Source organism: Propithecus coquereli, unplaced genomic scaffold (assembly GCF_000956105.1).
Source record: "Propithecus coquereli isolate 6110/MARCELLA unplaced genomic scaffold, Pcoq_1.0 Scaffold9, whole genome shotgun sequence".
NCBI classification, from domain to species: domain Eukaryota; kingdom Metazoa; phylum Chordata; class Mammalia; order Primates; family Indriidae; genus Propithecus; species Propithecus coquereli.
In genome coordinates, this window is record NW_012155284.1 from 8829101 (window position 1) to 8835730 (window position 6630).

Here is a 6630-nt window from a genome sequence, read left to right on the forward strand (position 1 = left end):
CATAAATTAACTAATACTTATAAACCTCCCTTAGGGATATTACATCCACGATTAAGCAATTCTATCATTTCTTGTATTTTGTGCATATTTAAAGTAGATGAAATCTCTAGCTAAGAGGTAAAAAGGTCAGGTTTCCAAGGATTAAGAAAGGAAATAATCTTGACAGCTCTTGTTGGCTATCAAATTCCTTTTGGATTTCTTTAAAAATTTTGGTGAAGATCAAAGGAAAGTCTGTTGAATGCCTTTGTTCTCAAAAAAATTTTTGTTTAAACTTTGGCATTTCCTTGCTCTTTCTCCCTCAGTTTCCTCCTTGCCACTACCCCACCCTCCCGCCATGTTCCCTATGGTGGTTTAAACTTGAGCATCACCTCTGATTACCCTACAATCTGGTAAGGCTGGATTATTCTAAAACCATGGCAGTAGATACAATTCCAATACCTCATGGCCCCAATCAGTATGTAAAAGACTTATCAGAAATACACCAAATAAATAACTTCCTTCCATTTGTCTTGTTTCCATGGAGGGCAAAAATATAAATGCTTCCTAGGAGTTACAGATAACAATGCTTTGACAACTAAAGGCTACATATATAAAGAGGTCTTTTTCTTCTTGCTAGCCATCAACTAGCAAATACTGATTCTTTCCCCTTATTGAACATACAAACTCATATGGAACCTTCCTTGTTTGTGCATCAGTATGTTTTATTTTTAGGCTGATGGGGAGAGGCAGTACTTATCTTGGCTTTTCAAAGTACAAATTCTTTCACCCAAACATGTAGAATCTTTAATAAACATCTGCAATTTTCCTGCTGGGCAGTTTTCATTAATATTTTTAAGATCCAAGGAGCTATTTCTTTTCCAATAGCATCTTTTCTGGTCCATCTTGACATTTTAACAGTCATGGTTTTAAAAATAAATAAAATTGTCTAGTTTTACAGTGCCCAAAGTGCTCGGGCTGGAGATGTGATACTGTTTTCTTTGCCGACTGTGCCTGCATTCCCAGAACTCGCTGCAAAAATGGCATTCAAGACTGTGCTGATTGGAGCGATGAAAACTTATGTGAATAGAAGACTTTTTAAATCATTGTTTCAGAAAAGCTGAAACATATTGTTGGCTGCCTTAACAATTCTCTCAAAAAAGTAACATATGTATGTGTGTGTATCTTACTCAGGTGGCAAAAGGAGAGAAGAGCTACTAACAAACATGAGTAGCGTTAATGGAGAAATTAGTAAAAACTTTAGTTACCTTCAGCTCATTTCTGAATGTTTCCAAATTTTATTAATAGAATGTAGCTTTCTGCCCAGTGCACACATGGTTATTATGGGGATGACATAAGTATACTCTAGCTCAATTATTTCAACAAATAAAGGATATTAATCCTAAGAGCCTTCAGATCAAAATGTCTATCTCTTCATTAGTGTAGCCTTGGTACAGATCCAGCTGAAACTAGTTTGGTCCAGAGCTAGTCTTAAAAGTACTGAACAACAGCCACAAGAATCAGATCAGAATCTTCTGCTCCTCTAGTCTGCCAGGGCCTAAAATTCTTTCCAGTATGTAGTGAGCTCGAAAGAGCAGACCTGGGCTTGAATCATCATCCTTCCACTTAAGGGGCTGTGTGACCCGAGACAAGTAATTTCACCCTTGAAGATGATTTTCTTTTTTTTTTTTTTTTTGAGACAGAGTCTCACTCCATTGCCCGGAGTAGAGTGCCATGACGTCAGCCTAGCTCACAGCAACCTCAAATTCCTGGGCTCAAGAAATCTTACTGCCTCAACCTCCCGAGTAGCTGGGACTACAGACATCCGCCACCATGCCCAGCTAATTTTTTTTTTTTTATATATAGATTTTTCAGTTGTCCAAATAATTTCTATTTTTTTTAGTAGAGATGGGGTCTCGCTCTTGCTCAGGCTGGTCTCGAACTCCTGACCTTGAGCGATCCACCCGCCTTGGCCTCCCAGAGTGCTAGGATTAAAGGCGTGAGCCACCGCGCCCAGCCTGAAGATGATTTTCTTGTCTGTACACTAAGGCTCTTTTGGGGAGTTTTAAGAAAGTAAGAAGACATAAAACAAGTGGTAACATGCTTTTAAGATATAATAGCAGCTATAGGGATTGAAGACAAAGAAAATTGCAAGGATATGGTAGATTGTATTATTGTTCAAAAATATCTGCTCCCCCACTCTGAGGGAGGACTATGCTTTCCCAATCCCACGGGTGTCAGTCTTGACTATGTATGTAACTTGCTCTGGCTGATGAACTTTGATCATTAATAATGTGCATCACTTCCCAGCATAAATTTGAAGAGCCAGTTGGTTGTCTGCCATCTTTTCCCTGCCATGAGACTGGCAATCTTCCAATTAGAGGCTGCTACTGGAGTAAAGTGGAGCTCAGCCACAGGCCAGACACCAAGTATGACAAACCTTTGTAGCAACTAAAATTTTTGGTCATTTGTAAATGTAGCATAACCCTATCTTGATACTGAAGAGATTACAAAAACCTTTCCTGTTAATCCATAACCACCAAGGCAAACAATGGAAATGAGTAACAATTTTTAGAGATTGTTGGGGAAAGGTGGCTGAGTACAGTTGTAATGGGCTTAACCTTAGCCAGCATCTGTACAATAAGAAAGTTGCACTGGGACATGCCTGAATGGAAATCTACTGCTCTTCTTCTCTATTTAGCCTCTTTCCTGTAGATCTAGGTCAAAGAATTGGAAAGATATTCAAATAGTGGCATTCTCCACAAACTGGTTAGCCTGTCACAGTCGCAATAGCCATTGGGATGAAAAGGCTTCTAATCATGCTTCTCAAAGCACAGCCAGTGGACCTGCAACACCAGCACCACCTGGAAGCTCACAAGTAACCCGTATCCTCAGCTCCACTCCACTGCCCTCCAGCTCAGCCATTCCACTTGCTTCCGTCAGGGTCAGTCATATGTAAGAAGTGACATTTGTAACAGCCTAAGAGATAGCAAATGACGCACCCTATTCTCTGCTAGGAAGTTGGGAGTGTCCCAGATGGGGGTTGCCCATCACTGTGGGACCTGCAGTGAATACGCAGTACAGCCCTCCCCCAACCTGACCCCCAACAGTCTGGGAATGTGCACTTGGTTTTGTAGTTGTTAACCACAGAGACTCCAGGATCTTTGTTACTGTAGCAGCGTACTGCAATAGGACTGATATTTTCTTTCCTTTGAATAATACAATGTTAACATGTGCAAATACTGTTTGCACAGCACTTCATTTTGGTACAGTTAACTAGTGACTTTTAGATACAGTTGTGTACTACTTTAAAAAGGTACTTGGCAAACTGCTATGAAAATGTAAAATGAATTCTTGTTGCAAATAGAAAACAATTTTCTTCCTCTATGGCCTTGGTACAGATTATACAATTATTTTAACAGCAATTTGTAAACTTTCTAAAAGTAACCCTATAGCAAGGGAGTTTTCTGGGGTGACAGAATTGTTTAGTAACCTAGTTATGGTGGCAGTTACATGTTACACGTTAAAATTCTTACAACTGTATAAATACACTCAGTTTTACTGTATGTTAACAAAAAAAGGTAACCCTATTTGTGTTAACATTTAAGAAAAAGACAAAGTGACCCAGGAACCATTCCCACTACAACAGCATTTTTTTTCAAGACACCTTATAGAATATCCTATAAGAAAGGATCTGGAGATTAACCACTTTCACTTTTTTGAAGTTCTAAACCTCAGGTTACATCTATGAAATGGAGCTATTAGTCCTTACCTCATAAATTGAGGAATAAACGAGATAAAACTGTGGTAATACAAACGAGGCACTTAACATATGCTTACAATATAGACAATAAGAAGAGAAAATGCCCCTGTTCAGCCACTAATGAATACTCTATTCTCATAATGTATTTACACCCACTGCGAAACCATGGAAGCCCTGAGGATTCCTGAAGGAAAGTTGTCAAACATGAGAAGTTTATAGCACCTATGTTACATTATATTGTGATTTTAAATTTTTAATCAAATTTCAAAGGTTACATGTCATGATTAGCTTTCTAGAAACAACTTTGTCTACTGTGTACAGGTGTCAATGAAATAAAAAATAAAACTGTATACTACGCAAAGAACTTTATTAACCTTTGTTTCAAACTTTATTCCCAGGCTTCTTCAGCTTAATTAGCTGCAAAGAATGAATTGTGTATAAGCAAAAACTGAAAAGAGCTGCAGTGTCCAAGGGGCTTAGGCTTAAAAATATTAGAGATCTAGATTTTATCAGATCCATAAACAAAACAATTTTAAAAAGCAGTCATAATATAAAATAGCAGCTCCCAATAACTTCTTCAAGTTTCATCTTCTTCAGAAGTTGACTCAATTCAGTTTGCCTCATTCTTGGAAGCCTCATCAAAATTCTCCACAAGATCTAGGAAAAAAAAAAGGTAGAAATTCTAAAAAAGAAGCCAAATCTACAAGTAATTAACAGATCTTAAAAAGAGATGAAGGAAGAACAATCATTTACCAATGATAAAAACACTGTTGAGACTCTGTCTCAAAAAAAACACTGTGCCTAAAGAATGAAAACACACACACCCACACACCCACACCATTCCCCCTGGGCAAAAGAGTGAGACTCTGTCTCAAAAAAAAACACTGTGCCTAAAGAATGAAAACACACACACACACACACACACACACACACACACACACACAAACACACACCATTCCCCTCAGACTACAATTAAACAACATATTATGCTGGTCAATATGGCAGAGCAGAACCAAAGAATACCATGACACACAATGCTGACATTTTCCTGGGTTCCTAAGGATACCTGCCTAAGCAAAGTGGAAATGTTTGAGTCTACTGATACTCCTACCCAACAAATATTTGTCTTACAACAAAGTACATTATTCAATAATGGAGGGATAAGCGAAAAATGTCTCATGATTGCCCAAGGAGTTATTCTGCTACAGATTTTAGAATGGTTATATCCCAAGATACTTGAACAACTTCTCCACACCTTCTCTTAAATTCATGAATTTCAAAATAGGAAACAAGGGTCATTAGTGACCCGCAGGTAGTTGTATTTAGGCTGCAATATACATACTTAACTTATTCAATATATATCATTTAAGGTTAGATACCTACATATCCTTAGGATCCCAAACAGACACAAGCCAAGTCTATAAATATAACTTCCAGTTAAATAACACTGTATCACTTTTCTAAGTGTGGTCCATGCCCCCCTTTAACTTACACCCAAACCCCTCTCCCACACCTCCCCAGTAGTTTTTCCTGTAAGGATTCTTTATTCTCCCTTTCTAAGATTCTTTAGGCTAACCACAAGTTAAGGTTCCTACCTGGAACTTCATCATCATCATCCTCTCCAGTAGCAAGTGGTGCTTTTCCATCCACAGCTATGAAAGGGAAATATAAATGTCACTCACATATTTGTCTAAGTTTTCAATAAACATCAGACAAAAGAAGAACAGATGAAATGCTAAGTATTGTTACAACTTATATTCATTATGACAAGTGACATTTGGGATTTTATCTATAATACTATCAAATAACATGATATTCTGTTGTCTACGAATGGGTTAAAATACTAGGAACAGCCAACAAACCAAATTCCATTCCCATCCTTTCAATTCCTCTAGCCCACTGTAGATAGGCCCCAGGGTAGTGAATCTAAGAGCAGCAGGGAGCCCTTTGGGTGCAGGTAAAACCTACACACTAAATTATGGTAAGACTTATTTGGGGAGACAAACGAAGAGGCCATTTTCTCAACTACTCTTTTGTTTGTACGTGGCATAAGGGAGATACTCAACATTTACTGAAATGAAAATGATAAAAGAATTAAAGCGAGTGGTAAGCATCTACTTTCCTTTATTACATTAGAATGTGAACTATACATAAGAATACGTACTAGCCTCATACAGGTATCAGTGGGATACTTCAAAAGCCTACTTCAGCTCTGAAAGCCTAAGACAGTCTAAAACCTGCCTGGTATACATCAACATGAAATAAAAATATAAATTGAGGCAGAGTGAGTCAATACCTAGAAAAACCTGATTATAAATAATAAGCCATATAACAAAGTCTCTGATATGCTCCTGTATTCCCATTCTTCAAAATTTTAAGCAATGGACCTCAGCATGCGTTACCATGCCCCCAGATGTACACCTATTCAACTCTGCTGTTTTCTGCCCTGAGCAAAATCCCTATCCTACTGTAATTAAAAACACCAGAATACTGACAGGCCATTTCTTAAAAATTATTGGTGATACTGATTGTATAAATACAACTAAAGAACTTTGGTAATTTATACTAATGTATCTTTTAATCAATTCTAAACAATAAGTAGTTATCAGTCAGCAAAGTCCAAAATTAACATTTTAATCATTTCTAGCTAATAAAGTAAAAAATTTTCAAGTCTCTGACCGAAAGTAGAAAAACAAATTCCACTAAACCAACTATAAGGATCACAGCAAACTAGGTAAATTATTGTAAACATCAAGAACATTTGCTTAAAATCAGTTAAAAATTTGTTATTTTTAAAATACATTTTAAAATCTGTATTTCCAAATTTAAAGATATTCATATCCACTGTGAGCCCTGTGACTACAGAAATCTGCTGCTAAACGAGTAACCCC

At 37.3% G+C, this 6630-nt stretch overlaps 1 protein-coding gene across 1 annotated transcript in view; it reads right to left on the reverse strand.

Moving 5' to 3' along the window:
- Positions 1–4089: 4089 nt before the first annotated feature.
- BTF3 (basic transcription factor 3) overlaps positions 4090–6630 on the reverse strand; it is a 7089-nt gene continuing 4548 nt past the window's right edge. Inside the window, exons 4-5 of the mRNA XM_012664489.1 lie at positions 5335–5391; positions 4090–4396 (exon numbers count right to left, since the gene is read on the reverse strand). Coding sequence (XP_012519943.1) covers positions 4350–4396; positions 5335–5391 — 104 coding nt within the window. The 3' untranslated portion in view covers positions 4090–4349. The remainder of the gene's footprint in view (positions 4397–5334; positions 5392–6630) is intronic.